Genomic DNA, 15974 nt, shown 5'->3' with positions numbered 1-15974 from the left:
TGTTCTGTCTTTGAAACAGAAAATAGAATAAGGTATTTGAAAATCCTAATATGATTGCTTTTGAAATAGCAGTTGTAACTTACTTCGGGTAACTCAAGTAATAACAGGAGGCTTGATATGATGGTGAAAGAGGAAAAAGAAATATGGTTGTATCTGAGGGGTTAATACTTGTAAGGCACCTGAGGATACAACTAAAGACATACTTGAGGAATCCTCTAGCTTATTACTGAAAAGTAGATTGGGAATGGATTAGAGGCAACTGTAGCATTTCTGAAGATGCTGGGACTTCAAAGACGTCTTGCAAAAGAGCAGCTTTACTCCCCCTCATCTCTTCACCTGACCACTATCTGAACGCTCAGGGCAGAGGAAATAACTTTTGTAAACTACTTGCCTTGGATGAGTTCTGCACCAAAGCTGGACACATTTCAATATGAGGATACTCAAACCTAGTTTGGATGCCTGTACATCATACTGAAAGGTCTGTTTCTGAAACCTGCCTGTCCAGAAACTTTAGCTCAGTATTGTAGTTTATTTGTTAAGCAAGGGTCTGATTTTGTTAACTTATGTAGAAAGTACTTCTTTGAGGAAAGAACAATTTTAAAACTTTCCTTTTTTTTTTTTTTTTAGTCAAAGTCAGATAATTCATTGTCTGTAATTCACACCTGAAGTTCTTTTTAGCTTTTAGGAGTTAAAATGCTGTAAATGGTTACTTACGGCAGTTATTGTTAATGGCACAAATGTCTTTTCTGTAGGAAAGCTGTTTCTTTTGACTAAAATTACACTGTATCTAGGTGAGGTACACTTCACAAAAGTACATATCACATGGAGGTCTGAATATTTGGTAGTCACCTGTGTGATTTGTTTTTTTAAATAACTGGACTTTGATTTTAAGACTTGGTATACTCTTCTGTAAGTTTCAATTCCAATTTTGATGGTTTTGCCCAAATCACATTTGCCACTGTCCAGGTAGCAAGGTAAGCAATTACCTCATCCTTATGAGGTATTTGTATGGTGTGTACCTCATCATGAAATGGGTAGTTATGTTGAACAGTGTTGTCTCAGGGAGTAACTAAACAGGCATACAGAAGTGAAACCTCTAATCCTTATAATCCTTAAATATTACCCTCATATGTGGGTAATTGTAGTCACAGGAGGGTTTTAGCTTTCAGTTGCCTGGTCTTGTGATTCGATCCAGGGTAATTGCTGTATGGGTAGGTTTATTAATGCAAATTTGCTTCTTTTATTTTTAAGATATTCACAGAAAAGTTGTAATATTTATGGAAACTGGGATTTTAATCTCCTTGCTTTAGGGGTCTTTTGTAAAACTAACTTCAGTACAGAAATCAGGTTGCTGCATTTTCTAATTTTTTTTTCTTCATATAGATATAGTTATACCTTACATTGTGTCCAAATAAATCTATTTGTTTAAATGGTACTTGGAGTCCTTCTTGCCAAGTATTAAAATCTACGTATTTGGTTGTTTTGTGACAGTTCCACACACTTCAGAACTTCCCAATTTTCTTTGCAATAACTTTCTACTCAATATTCTATCAAGTATGTTTATTGTTAATGATGGATGATAATGTCCTCCTTGGTAAGAGCAGCCTTATAGAGTAGCAAGTTATCTTTTAGTTGTATAGCACATTCTGATCTGACTTTATTACTGTAGTCAGAATTCACAACGCTCCTGTAGACAGATGCCTGACTATCACAGCCTGCTTATACATCTCTGTAAGAAGTGAGGAATCTATACCCCATAGTTTGAAATGTTTTTAAAGTATTATGTCAAGTGTTGCAGCCTGAAGGTGAATAAAAATCACTCATTAATCAAGTCCATATTTTGTTGTGTTATTGCAGCATCTTTGTGTGGAAGCATCTCCTGAAATACTTCCATGGCCTGTAAAACTAAAAGTAGTAATACACTTGCTGTCAGAAGCATGTCACTCAATATGTGTTTGACTCTGTCTAAAATATCTTTTTTGTCAGTTATGAGTTTTTCTTACAGTCAGTCACTGAGGTGCAAACTGACCCCTCAGTGTGTAAGTTACTGAAATAAAGCAGTTTACTGTTTAGATTAACAGTTCTGTATAGATTTTACCGCCTGAATATGGTTTTGGTTCCAGTTCTCTTTGAAGCAAAAAGGAGGAATTCTACCAAATTAGCAGGTAATCTGTAGTACAAAGTCTTATTCAGTCTTGTTTCCTAATGATACGTAGCTCCATTTTGAGCAATTCAGCCTCACTACTCTACAGATTGTTTCCATTTAAACACGTTAGTAGCCCCATTGATGAATTGGTTTGCTTCTCTGCTCTATGTGGAACAAATCCAATGTTTTTTATAATCTGCAACCTGCTTGTGCAGGAACGGGATGCTAACCTTATCAAGCCATAGATGCCAGTGCTGCCTATGATGTTGAGAGCTGGCCACCTTAATTGGGTGCTTTAAGGCTAGAGCTTATCTATTAACGCAAAATGTATTTGTGTTTGAATATAAGTGCTGTTTTCCTTCAGCCCAAACTCCACCCTCTTGTCTGTCTGGTGACTTCATAATTTACATATTTCTGAGCCACAGATTCTCAAAGGCTGTTTTTGATTTGGTAGCATGAAATGAGTTCCATTTCCAATGAAAGTGAAAGAAAATGTTGGATGAGACAGTTGTACGAATTTTAAAGCTAGATACAAAATAAAATAATTTTGTTAGATATGATTTAATTTGTGGAAGTCTGATCCAAAAAGGAACTATGCTTTTAAAGCTAGCAATTCACACATAACTAAGTGCTCAAGGCTCATTGAATGTGTTAAAATGTGTAAGACAGGACTAGGTGCGTCTTTGATACATTAATCCAGAATTACCAATGAATAAAGCTCAGATAAACAGAGTAGATGCTTTGCTAATGACCTGAACTCTTGCTTGTGTGGACTAAAGTTGCTGCAACTGCCTGCAAGCAAACCATGCCTGTGAAAAAAATAGAATCCTTACAAACTTAAATTTCAGGCTGCAATAGGAAAAATCCAGTCTTGATGAGTATTTTCACTCTCCAGCGGGGATGGGCACACTGACTGTGGTGTACTGAAGGAAACCAGAGAGACTGTGGGAGCAGAAAATGAAATAATTGTGGGAAGTTTCAGATATACTTGTGTCAGTAACGCAAGTGTCCTATGGGGGTGTGATAGGCTACTTTCTTGGATGTGTTCAGTGCCTGCATCGTCATAGCAATTGTCCAGGGAGCACAGGAGCGAAGAAGTAGTAAACCCTAATTTGGTCCACAGTAAACCTTCTAATTTAAAATCTTCTGTGGTTTCTTTAATTTGTGAGACAGAATAGAAGATTCAGTTCTGGAACATATTCTACTTGCTCCCCTCCTTAACTCCTGAGAGCTTATTATAAAGCAGACTTTATGGCTTGCTCTCCAGAATATGGCAGGGCAGCCTTTTGACAAGCACTCCTAGAGAATAAATGTTCCTCTTCCACTTCGCCCAGTTTTGTAAAACACTTTTCTTTTTTTCCAAAGTGTTAAACTTGTGTCATATTACTTGTGCAGAGCAAAGTGGTGTTTGTCATTTTCTGACTGCTTACAAAGATCATTTTGAAGCAGTTCATTTTCAAGTGTGTCAGCTACAGGAGAGCAGTGTAAAATGGCAAAGTGAAAAGAGATATCAATAAACACTTGATAGAGACTGAGGGAATTAAAAAACTTCTCCTCTCTTTTTTTTAATAGCTTAAAAACACAGTTTAACAAAATACTTTGTCATGCTCATGTTACTTTCATTTCCTGGAAAAAGAACACTTGGCTACTACTGCTTACACATAGGATTTACCATATCAAATTAAGCCTAAGTTCTATGTTCCCTTTCAAAAAAAAAGGAAGACAATCAGGCCAGTTTAATTCTATAAATCAGGAGGTACAGAGCTGATGATTCTCATCATTAAGACTGCAGATGTTGCTAGAACTATGAACCTGTCTCATGTACCAGAGTAATTTGGGTTTCTTATTCTATAGTTGTTCCTTCCATCAACACCCTGAATTCCCCCAAGATAAATATATGTATATGTTCCTTATTACTGATTAGGTTTTGATCCACATGAGTTGGGGCTTAAATACATCAATTCAGTTAAGTTACAGTCTTCCCATTTCTTAGAACTATATAAGCCTGTAGACATCTGAATTAATTTTATAGCTATTTATTTATGTTCTTACTGACCCATATGACATATGTCTGAAAATGTCCTGGTTTTTTGACTTGAGTCACCCACCTGTGATTCAGAAGAGCCTGTTCTGGAAAGATTAGTGCCTATCTTATGCATAGGGCTCTTCTGAGATTTGAGTTGGGGTGAACATATACTTCAATTCTGTCTAAAGTTACTGGAAAGGTCAAAAGTTTAGATGTGCTTTGGACAGTGATGGTGACATCTTATTCTTTGTATAATGATTTAGTGGGTACAGTGTTCACAAACTATGTGGTAGGCTGTGGAGAACAGAGGCTCTGAGCCTGAGCCCATATCCCCAGAAAGCGTATGAGTCACCAGCCCGTAGAATATCCTGAGGTGCTGTGTTTTTCATCCTTCCTCTCAGAGCAGAACAATTTCAAAGCAGGCATACAAGAGTGATGGGACCTGACAGAAGTCAGATATGAGAAGATCTCCAGTGTAGATATTAGGGTCTTCAGATAGAAAAGCACATAACCGTAGTTCCAGATCTCCAAAATCTGTTTATTGGACTGTCGCTACATTAAAAGCCATACCAAAGGCTGCCTGTAGAACAAAAATAATCCACAGGTTCTATCATGAGACCAAACATATCCACTACTTAGTTCAGCCCTCTGAAATAATTTCAAATGAGTATAAAAGAAGGGACTTCAGACATGGACTTGAGAATTAATATTTACTGCAAATAGTTGCAAATATGGATAATAGTAAAAGTAATATATAAAAATAATCCTAGCATTGAAAGAATGGGGGCAATGCTAAAAAGAAATATATGTTATCACCATTGTTACTGCTAATCAAAGGCCCTATTATGTATATTAACACGTATTTTCTTCTCAACTACAGGAAAGTGAGAGATGCAACTGGAGTTGATATTAATATGCGTGTGGGAGTGCACTCTGGGAATGTGCTTTGTGGCGTTATTGGGCTACAGAAGTGGCAGTACGATGTCTGGTCACACGATGTTACTCTGGCAAATCACATGGAAGCTGGAGGAGTGCCAGGGTAAGAGGATCCTCTGTTAACCTTTGGACACATGGATTTTTGTACCATGGAGAAATACATAGGTACCATGTCTTCAGCCATCAGCATTCATGGAGAAGCCTGAACAAATTCTTAGTGCTGTCTTTAAAACAAAACAAGAAGGGCACTCAGTATCTCCTGTGTATTAAAGAGTAGTTTTTGTGGATGGAAAGCTTTAGATTTATATCCATTACAACTTCTAAAAATGAGATTAGAGGGGTTGTAAATTAAGTGAGCAGCATATAAAAAGTATATCCAAAAGCTAGTGAAAAAGGTTGATCAGGTTCAAATTATGCTTTTGATCGGTATTTGTGATTCTGTCATTCTTTTAAAATATAATTTCAGCCGTGTTCACATCACCTCAGTCACCTTGGCACATTTGAATGGAGCTTACAAAGTGGAAGATGGGGATGGAGATGTGAGGGACCCATATCTGAAAGAGCATAATGTTAAGACTTACTTTGTAATCAATCCTAAGGTTAGTAGTACTTTTATTTTGTGGCCAGTCATAGTTATTTTTGAGCAGGACCAGTAATCTCTCTAATTGAATAATTCCGTACCATAAGATATGAATCAGAGCTATTACTGATGCCTACAAATACATAATGTTTGCAAATCTTTCCCGCTCTTCAGAAATAAGTCTCTGATATTTCCCAGCACTATCATTAAGAATTGCAGGTTCTTAGCATCTCTCCATTTTTAAGTTCCTAAGCATGAAGATATGTGGTACCAGACAATGCATTACTACTTTAAATGGTATTGAACACCAAGGCTGATATCAGTTTTTATTCTCTATCAACCAGGGAGAGAAGCGAAGCCCTCAGCACCACATTAGACCTCGAAATACTCTTGATGGAGCCAAAATGAGAGCTTCTGTCCGCATGACCCGGTACCTGGAATCTTGGGGAGCAGCCAAGCCATTTGCACACTTGCACCACAGGGACAGCATGACCACTGAAAATGGCAAGATTAGCACAACAGTAGGGGCCTACTTATTTCATTTCATACAATTTAGCAATATTTGAAAGGAAAAAGGTGCTCAATGCTAAATACTTGGTTATTGCTGATAGAAGATACACACATTTGTACAGGGCATAAACTCAGTGAAGTTGCTGGGAGCTTTTACATTGACTTGTGAGATTTAGATTAGGCTCTAAGAAGCCATTTCTTGCTATAAGTGCATATCTGAATTATAAGAAGTCCAGTGTACTTACTAAAATACACAATTTGACCCTCTGTGCTTGAACCCCAGTCACAGCATGTAGCGTGGCTGCTCTTCACTTTGTGGAAATATTTTGAACATAAAGCCAGAGTGCAACACCTTTGGGAAGGAACAGTTTTGGTACAGAGACATTCCTGGAGATTTATTGGCTATTTAGGCACAGTCTCCCTTTGTAACATGGCCAAACCTGGAGCAAAGGCTGTGAAGTTGGAATATCTCTGTGGTACACTGGAGTGGACTTTATTAGAAGAGTTCTCTGGAAACCAAATCCACACTCACTGTAACATCTACCTTTTTAAGGTGCACTAACCACTCATCAGCTTTGGCTGATGGCCTGAGTTTCACAGTGCTGTAGTGCAATGATACATCTCTTACACTAAACAGAAAAGATTTCTTCTTAATTTTACTAATGCTATTTTACTGCTGTCAGTAAGATGCTATCAGTCCACAGCTTGTACGTTGTATTATCTTCTACTAAAAAGTACAAACATTAAGGTAAATTCTGATAGTTTTCAACACTGGCATTCAGTTTTATTCCTGTTACATAGGAGGACATAGGACTGAGCCACCTAGCCCATCTTGTTCAATAAATATAGTGCATCAGAATGTGGATTGTGACATGTTCCTTACTGAAAGTACCCAGCCATCATTATTTGTCACAAAATAAATGTGACTGTGAGGGCTGTTGTTGCTTATCAGTAAAAAATAATGACCATTGCCTGTATTTGGCCACTCAGGTTAAGTATTTTCAAAAACACTTAACATTGGTTTTTGATGAAGGTGGCAGGAGTTTAGGCTACATTAAAACTGACTTTGAAGCAGTGACTTTCTAGTAAAGCAAAACATTCTTGGATTCAGATTGTTGTATTAGTTATTTAGTGTTTATAATGATAGATCAGTTTGTCTGCAGGTCACTCCATCTTCACGCTTGGCTGGATTTTTCTTTTAGGCAGTTTTAATCTAAAGCTAAAAGTATTTGTATTGGAAACTTCTCCTTACTTGACCCTATTTTCAGCACCATTTTTTAAAGTAACTTAAGGTTGTCAAGGTCTGTTATAGTTCATGGGTATTTTCTTTTGTTTTTTTTAGGATGTTCCCATGGGGCAATATCATTTTCAGCGTTGCAGAGAGAGGTAAATTAATTTTAAGAATTCACTTATTCATATAAAGTCCATATAAATACACATATATTCATATGCATTCATATGAATATAAGGCATGCTTTCAAATATTGAGGACCATTTCTCACCCAAACTATTTTTTCAGCTGATACCTCTTACATAGAGAAGGATTTGGCAGGTATGTTACTTATGAATTGCAAATATGCTTCCTACTAACAAAAAGCATTATTCTCAATTAGTATAAGTATGTTGATGGGCTACTGTTTGTTTCTCCTAACAACCCAATTCTCTATCAGTGAGGAGAAAATTAAATGCAGGAAAATTGAGAGGAGGCACAGAAGGGTAGTAAAAGGGAAGGTGGAAAAGTCTGTTAATAATTTGTGTTACAACAGGTAATAATATGTACTAAAAGAGACATTTTATATATTTTGTTAATTGCTTTGTGCTTGCATTGTGTGTTATTATTTCAAAGTCTGTAGTATGTTTGCAGTAGTAAACATTCAAAAGCTATTTTATGGTCTTCCTGTAGTGCTCCTGGTACACAAAATGTTTACAAAAACACAATAGCTTGAAGTTTTCATTCTCCTGCTTGATAGTTCAATGACTAGGGCAAGATGGTGAGAAATGGAAACAGGGTTGAACTGATCACATATTTAAAACCACCCAGAATTTCTAAATTAAGAATGTCATGTGTTTAAAAAACAAGTTTAGCACTGTCAGAAAGCTGGAATGGTTTATTTTTATTTTAATGACTTGATAACACTTCAGATAATGTCTTCCTTGCAAAATTGTAAGTAACATCACAAACACCATAAAATGATTTGAAAGAACCGTTTAAAATTTTTTAATTTTATTGTCTTTGGTTATGAAAAAAAGTCTGTTCCTTCCCCATCTCTCTGCTTGGTAAATGTCTCCTCAACAAATCACAGGATACTGAAGTGCTATGCAATTACCTAAAATATTACTAAATTCCAGAAAATGAACAAATTTTGAATGAATATCCATGATATTAATAAAAACAATCTCTGATTTTAAAACTGAGCATTTACATTTGGACAGTATGTCAAAAGGACTTTATCAGCCTTATGGTAAAAAGAAAGATCATTGGACTGTGGTATTTGCAAATAATGCAATTCTATAAGATTCTGAGATGTTTGTGCTTTTGTCTTTCTAAATTCCACTCCAAAATAGATCCAAAAGGTACCAATGTTGCCATGTCTTGATACCATATTATGGAAGGAGTTTCTAGAAACCATTACGTGAGCCTAATGTCCATAGTGAGGCATATAACTAGGATTCTATGAGGCATATAACTAGGATTCTATATAAGCTAGTTAGTCATTCCCAGAGGAGAGAGCTGTAATGATAATAAGCACTTTGAAAATCAGTATTTTATGAGAATATGAAAATATGGGTTTTAAAGCCTGACTTTAGGCTTCTGTTTCTGGCAATCTTAGCTCTTACCTAGTTACATGATAGTCTTATGTTGTTAGAGATCTGCCAAGTGGATTAAGTGTGATGAGATAATGTCTCCTCATCTGTCTAGTTATTTCTCCTAGGCAGATTGTTTCATATGTGGAAAATAAGTTGTAAACACTTTCTTACCTAAATTCTATAAAATTGAATAAACATGAAATCAGTTGGATTGTTTAAAGTTACTGTAAGTACACTAATATAATTTCCATATGAATCTGAAATCTGCAACAGGTTATCAGTTTTGAGGAAATAACCCAAAAATTTGATATTGCAGAAAATCTGTATTACCTTTGACAGAGTTCAGTTCTACTGTAGGTTAAGAAAATTTTGGTATGCAAAGAGTCAAATTTCAGATCTGACTGTTGACTTACTGCAAAATACTGTTATTAAGTTGACATTAGATTTAAGTTTTCAAGAGGCAGAGATATAATCTGGCAATATTCAGATTTTAAGGAGAGCACAACTGCTAAAAGGACTGATGATGTCTACAGTAACATATGTTAGCAAAGACAAACACATTCTGATGATTCTCTGTCAGATTCATGCTGAGTCCAGTGAAAAGAAAAGATCCTTTTCTTTCAGTTGTATTATAAGTTATTAAATAGAGAAACATGCCGTATGTTTAAAACTAATTTCAGATTTGGTGCTCAGCTGTCTTATTAAAAATAATAAAGTATTTCCAAGAAAAGAAGAGCTAGGAGGCTTTCAGTAGAGAGTACTTCTTAGGCCTCAGTGCACTAGCACATTTTGCTCATCATACAATTTTGACAGGGATTTTTACAAATAACTACAAGAAACAGGAATGTTTTATGAATTTGAGAATATTCCCATTCTTTTTCATGAATTCGTAACACTGTGGCAGACTTTCCTTCAACCAGAATGTCTTGAACTCTCTTGATTTGTTGGGTTTTTTTTTTTGTTTTGTTTTGGGTTTTTTTCTATGAAATATTCTCTAGTGTGTGTTTTTTAAGTGCTCCCTAACAGCTAAAGTCTAGATTTTTTTTGTTATGTGTGTGTCAGACTCTGTAGCTTACACTGTTTTGGTTAAGACCTTATTGTAAGGCTCAGTGTGCATGAAGCCTATAGCTCCTATTGAAGCATAAATGTATAAAAAAAATTGTTGTTATCCTCCCAAGTTTATGTCAGCTATCACCTCATTGTTTAAAGTTAATGTTTATTAACAATGTAATGATTTTTCAAAGTAACTTCCCATATTTTTCGTTTCAGAACAAAATCACAGAAAAGAAGGTTTGAGGAGGAGCTAAATGAGAGGATGATCCAGGCCATTGATGGAATCAATGCTCAAAAGTATGCTTTTATCCTCTGTTATCTCCTTCCTTCAACTTTGACATAAATCTGCAACAGTGGGTGGTGTTTACCATTTCTCGCTCCCACATAGACAGAGAAGTCTGAAAACAGTGAAAGTGTCACTAATACTGGCATAGGAAGCTCTGCACATTGTGAAGATAGTCTGTACAGTAACATTTTCTACTATATGGGATGAACTGTGGTATGACAGAGGTTTTGACTTGTCTTGATCTTCATGGCAAAGGGATTTTTGCTCTGTAACTGTTTGTATCTGTACACTCATAGCCGTAACTCTACAGAATTATCTCATCTGAGAGCAGAGAAGCAAGACACAAGAAATAGCTGGCTCAGGAATCAGAATTATGTGAAAATTGCTGCTTTACAATTGTCACAGAAACATCTCCTCAGAATTAGAAACTTTCCCTAAAATCATAGTTTTAGTTTAGCATCTCTTTGTTTCAGCTGATTAGTTGATTTCTTAGAGAAGGCTAAGCTTGAAGGCATATTGAAGCTGGGGGGGGGAGGCAATGTGGCATGTGTTTTTTCTGTGTCCTAGGAAGAGCTGGAGGAGGTATTGATGTTCTCTGTTTGAGGGTGAATAGATAAGACAGAGAAAAATCAATACCAGTCCAAAGTAAGTGTTCAGGTTTCTTACATTTATCTGATGAAATAAGGATATTACCTTTCAAAAATGTGGACAATAGTTGTGATGAATTACATTTTACCGCCTACTTCGGTTACTCAGAGTCTTAATCAGCTGAGTATTACACTTAATTATTAAATGCTCATATTTCACACTTGATTTTTTGCTGATAGCCCTATTAAAAGGTACTTGGCTTTAGGAGAATATTTTTCAGTTTTTTATAGAAAAGAGTGTTGACATAGGTCATAGAAAGAGTACTGTGGAAGAGGGTAGCTCATTATGATAGGCAAAGCCTTTTGATTATACTAGACGGACCTAAAACAGCTATACAAATGCTGGCAATTTTTATATGTCTTCAGGTATACTTGCTCTGATAAGTGTGTTGTAAAAATGATGGTTTGATGTCAGAAGTAAAGCATCTGTATAAATGCATTAAAATAAAGTATTAGTATGATCATGCTGCATGTTGTTTTATCTCCGAGAATCCCTGTCTTATCTAATTAGTGCATAAAATTCAGAGAACCTTGAGGATAAAAGATGTTTGTCTGATAAAAAAGGTTTCTGAAAAAGTTTCAGTGCATTTTGTGAATTACATGGGGAATTGCACAAAGACAAGGAATGATCTTTTATATGTGCCACCTTCCAAAACTAGATTCTCTGCCTATCCCTGTATTGATTTGCTGAATTAATCACTTAATATTATTTCACTGAGTACCTGAGAATAAGTTGTCAAAAGTGCTGATTCCCAAATGGCAAGTTAATTCAATAATATTTTAACTGTGTGAATGCTAAACACTCAGAAAAATTAGATAAAAGATTTCCTACATTTAGGACAAAAAACTAATCACGTTTTTGTTTTCTTTATAATTGTGTGGGGGTTTTATGCCTAAATTTTTTGACTAAATGAAACTAAATGACAAATGAAAACATCAAGGAATCTAATGTAGTGGTTGTGAAGCTAAATCTTTTACTTTAGTGAATCAAGAAGCAAACTTTTAAGAAAATCTATGAGAAAACTGGTATCTCTGAATGTTTTTAAATGTAAAGTTTGGGTGGTATAGTGAACAGGCCTATGACTGAATGAAGAAAATTAAGAAAAACATTATTGCACATAAAATATGGCATTAAATTACCATTCTTTTAACCATTTTAATTATAAAATTGCATTAAAGTAATTAAAAAGCAAATATTCATTGTACACAGCCATTATTTCTTCCACACTGAGCTGTCAGCACAGTCTAACTTTTTCATCCACATCATGATTCTTTGCCATGTGTCATTCCGTGAAAAAAGTAACTGGTTGGAGGCATATAGTGATAGCATGTGGGTCTTTGGACATTACATGCTTAGGTGTTTAACAGCCAGTAACTGGAAGATAAGGTAATATAGATTCTGGATCTTCTTGGTCCAAGGCAAAGCTGTAGTCCAAATGAGTCACTGTTTTTACACAGTGTAAAATAGTGCAGTACATACTGAAATGGTATCTCGGGTTTTTAAAGCAGTGTAACGTTTTCTTTGGGCTCCCTCACTCACTGCTGTTTGCTGGTTCACAAACTACCTTAGCTCTCCTTCCACAAAAATGCCAAGCACCACATGGACATATTGTCAGTAACAGGGGACATCTGGGTTTAATTCCATCCTCTGGAATGCAAATGAAACTGTAGCATCTAAAAAGCAGCCCGCTGGCCTTATAGCATGATTCAGAGTAGTAGATTTAGTTGGCAATGCTCCTTAGAAAGCTGCACAAGGAAAGTTATGACCTGTTTATTAATTATTATTCTGTTAGAGTGCTACATTAAAAGATAAGTAAATACAGATTTTAAAGAGCGGGTGAGGAACAAAGAGCTTCTGTCTCAGCTGAGTGCCTTAGCCATTAGCGTGTAACATCATACTTTCTCCACATGTTTCTTTTCCCCCTACCCTGAACAAAGTATTCCTGGCTGCAAAGTGCCTGTCCTGTACAGGAGGGAGATGAGTAGCCCTAGCTATGCCACCCTGAACTTTGGTGGTTAGGGGACTTCTGTGGGACATGTGATGGATGGATAACAGTCATCTAGTTAAATATATACCTACAGAAGGAGTTAAACTAAAGTTGTTTGCCTTTTGATAAGTAGTTTACTATGGTAGAGACACACTCTCTTTCCTCTCTTTTTTCTTTATGTCGTGGTGTCTGCCACATTCTGTGCATGATTCCTTGCTGTACATTACCAATCAGTACAAGCCCTGTCAAACCACACATCTCTATGGATAAAGGCAGAATTCAGCTGGCTGTGTTGTTCATTGAATTACAAAAGAATTTAAACATAAATTTGGTACCTAGCTTCCCAGGAGGTATATCCCCACATACTTGCAGATACTTTGGTAACTTTTAGGCTCATCAGGGAGTCAGGCTGTAGGCAGAATTTTTCAGCCCTTATCTCTGTGCCAAAGGTATGTGACTTTGCATTCCCTTTTCTGTACTTACTGTCCGCTTCCATTTTTCTGTGTTATGCTTTTTCCCTCATCTCAGACCAGTATAGTTTTTTTCTGAGCCTTAAAATAGAACTAAAAGCTCCTGAAAACATGAGCTTGAAATGTGGAGTATGAGGCAGCATTTTCTCTAAATGGCACTCTTGACTTCACGTGCAACGCAGTGTGTACAGACCAAATTAGGCCTTTGGGAGTAGATCTGCAGACAGAACTTTTTAGCAGTGTGGTAATGGTAATTAAATCAATCCGCCTGTCACATACTGTAAGGAAAAGAGGGAAATTAGTTAACAGTTTGGAGAAAAGGGTTACTTTTTGTTCAATATTTATAACTAGATGGGAAAAGATTTGCACTTAATTTGCACAGGTTATCAAAAATGTTCCACAAACTGAATGTTTTCTCCAGTAGATTACTGCTGGAGCCAAACAAAATCATGCTATATGTACAACAGCCTATTATATTTGTTTCCTCTTGGAATCCTAACTGAGATCAGTTGAAGATGTGAGCCAGTGCAGAACAAACAGGGAAATATATATTTTTAATTAAGCATACCTAGAACTGAATATGTTTTCACACCCTTTTTGTAATGAAACTGATTGCACAAGAACAGGGACAGTCTCCCAGGCAAGGAAATTACTATTTTAGATTTCATAAATCAAAGCTAATGGCTTACACTCCACTCTGTCTACTACTGTTCTCCCTGGACCTTAATTTAGAATATATTCCACTGTGGTTTGTTGCTGCCACTTATTTGCATTGCAGGCTGTCAGTTGAGACATTTGTTTGGAAGACATTAGCTACACTATTAGCTTAAAGCCTAATTGAAAGTTCTTGCTGGAAAGGCTGCGAAAAATCTCAAGCCCTGCTGTTATTGCTCAAGCTCAAATACTGCATGTTCACAGAAGTAGTCTACTTAAATATTTTTTTTAATTGATCTAGTCCCTTTGAAGTGCAGCAACTTAACCCTCTTGAAATTTAAATATTCTGTTCTTTTCAAGTATCCATTAAAATAAATATAAATTTTCTTATTAGAACATTTCATTTTGTAAGCTTTTGTCAAGATTCACTTCTTTTAAAATAGATTTGTCATTTCAGTGCAAGTACTTATTCTATTTTGTATTTCTTATCTTCAAGCAGGGAAATTTTTATAATCAGTAAAAAGATCAAAATCTACCTCTAGAGTACAGAGTAATGGTCAAGAGATTAATACAGCTCAAAGACAAAATCAATCCACCTCTTTTAATAATGATTTTTACATTTTTATTTGGAATAGGAGTTCGTAAAGTGTAATTTACCTGCCCCCTGTGCATATTGTAACTGTGCTTCTTAAAGGTACCTTGTGAAGGACTGTTTTTATCTCAGGTTCTCTTCTGTGCACTGGATATACTATAGTATTTTGAACATGAGTGGAATATCAGTGTCAGAATTACATAAAGCTTTCCCTTGATTGTCCTTAGGAATGATCCACAGAAAAAAATGTTTAATCTGAGCTTTTGTTTCATGTGTGCATTAGCAATAGAAATCCAAATGGAGAGGAGATCTGTAGTTTCCACTTTTACTGTCAGTGCAATTCACCATATAAATTGCAATACGCAAGAACTATTTTCAAAGTGATTTTCCTATTTTACTAAATTTCAGTAATACAAAAAGACAGGACTACTTTATTTTTATAATGTCAATTAGAATATTCCTTTTCTCTTCTAGGCAGTGGCTTAAATCTGAAGACATTCAAAGAATATCACTTCTTTTCTATAATAAGACTCTGGAAAAAGAAGTAAGTTATTTTCACTGCAAATTCATGGTTGTTTCCTTCTTTGCCTCATCCTAAATGATGCTTGTATCCCTTGCTTTTGTGACACAGAGCCACAGCCACAGCACCTCACCTGCAGGGAGAAGTGTTCAAACCTTAGAATAATATTGTAGCTCATTTATGGAAGAAAATTTATGAATGTGATGTCTGAGACTGCTTACCTGTTTGTAGGGCTCTGCAGTTCACATGAATTTCTTGACCTTTTCATGGTCTTGCAGAAGTGGGAGAAGGTTTGATAGTCCAAATTTGATGTAACTGGACTAAAGATTTCCTAAGTTCCATCACCTACATTCTCAAAAGGCATTTGTCAAACTCCACTAGTTTTATTTTTTTTTCTTTTACCATGTCTCAAAGACTCCACCTGCAGTAGTGATAGTCTTATAATGAGATCAGCTGCTCATTAGTTTTCTCCGTATGCACGTGATCCTCACAGTCATTCCAGAGAAACAATCCTATGAATGTTTTTTTAAGAAAAATGTCTAGCTGTCTTGGATGCAACACACTAAAAATGTTCTTCTGACTAATATGTGTGGTAAAACATGATTGAGACAGGTATGTACAGATAAAGTAAATTATATTGTTTCTAGTCCTTGGAGTAATGATCAGAATGAAAGATTCTTCCCTTTTAGGTGATTGTCATGACCACTAGCCTAGAAAGTCAGGCCTTTTCTTTGTTTTATGGCCTTGTAGAGCTTGAG

The 15974-nt window shown here is 35.9% G+C and overlaps 1 protein-coding gene across 1 annotated transcript in view; it reads left to right on the top strand.

The window, feature by feature from the left end:
- The window catches only part of LOC104530245 (adenylate cyclase type 2), a 63533-nt gene that overhangs the window by 45217 nt on the left and 2342 nt on the right, over positions 1 to 15974 (top strand). Inside the window, exons 6-11 of the mRNA XM_010174776.1 lie at positions 5053 to 5211; positions 5575 to 5707; positions 6033 to 6209; positions 7541 to 7584; positions 10276 to 10356; positions 15171 to 15240. Coding sequence (XP_010173078.1) covers positions 5053 to 5211; positions 5575 to 5707; positions 6033 to 6209; positions 7541 to 7584; positions 10276 to 10356; positions 15171 to 15240 — 664 coding nt within the window. The remainder of the gene's footprint in view (positions 1 to 5052; positions 5212 to 5574; positions 5708 to 6032; positions 6210 to 7540; positions 7585 to 10275; positions 10357 to 15170; positions 15241 to 15974) is intronic.

Source organism: Antrostomus carolinensis, unplaced genomic scaffold, assembly GCF_000700745.2.
Source record: "Antrostomus carolinensis isolate BGI_N321 unplaced genomic scaffold, ASM70074v2 scaffold4089, whole genome shotgun sequence".
Lineage (NCBI taxonomy): Eukaryota > Metazoa > Chordata > Aves > Caprimulgiformes > Caprimulgidae > Antrostomus > Antrostomus carolinensis.
Note: the sequence above shows the minus strand (reverse complement) of the source record. Positions and strands in the feature narration are given on the sequence as shown.